Genomic DNA, 396 nt, shown 5'->3' on the forward strand with positions numbered 1-396 from the left:
TTCATGTTCCTCACCATCATTAATTGTCTATTCATTTGTTGTTTTTCCGCCAATTAAACACAAAAAATATTGCAGGAGCCCTTTATTGAAAGCCGGCCGCATGATGAGTGTCTTCACACAGCAGCTCAACCCAATCACCGGCAAAATGGAGTGGGGCATCCAGCCTGAGGATTACGACTACAAGCAAGAAGTAGCCAGGTCGTCCTATGCAGATATGTTACATGACAAGGAAAGAGTAAGTGTGAGGAGGAGCTTGCATAATATTGTTATGAGTGTAGGAAGTGCAGAGACAGGTTCATTTTAATAAAAGTACATAGGAAGAGACCTTGCTAAGAGATGCAGTTGAAAGTGGTTTGTATTGTTATATTGATATTTTGATCACAGTAAGAATGATAT

At 39.9% G+C, this 396-nt stretch overlaps 1 protein-coding gene across 1 annotated transcript in view; it reads left to right on the forward strand.

Moving 5' to 3' along the window:
- LOC119594051 (protein arginine N-methyltransferase 7-like) overlaps positions 1 to 396 on the forward strand; it is a gene marked incomplete at its 3' end in the record, with an annotated part of 14,014 nt that overhangs the window by 4,033 nt on the left and 9,585 nt on the right. Inside the window, 1 exon segment of the mRNA XM_037943086.1 lies at positions 76 to 235. Within this exon segment, the coding sequence (XP_037799014.1) occupies positions 76 to 235 (160 nt within the window).

This window comes from Penaeus monodon, chromosome 33, assembly GCF_015228065.2.
Source record: "Penaeus monodon isolate SGIC_2016 chromosome 33, NSTDA_Pmon_1, whole genome shotgun sequence".
NCBI classification, from domain to species: domain Eukaryota; kingdom Metazoa; phylum Arthropoda; class Malacostraca; order Decapoda; family Penaeidae; genus Penaeus; species Penaeus monodon.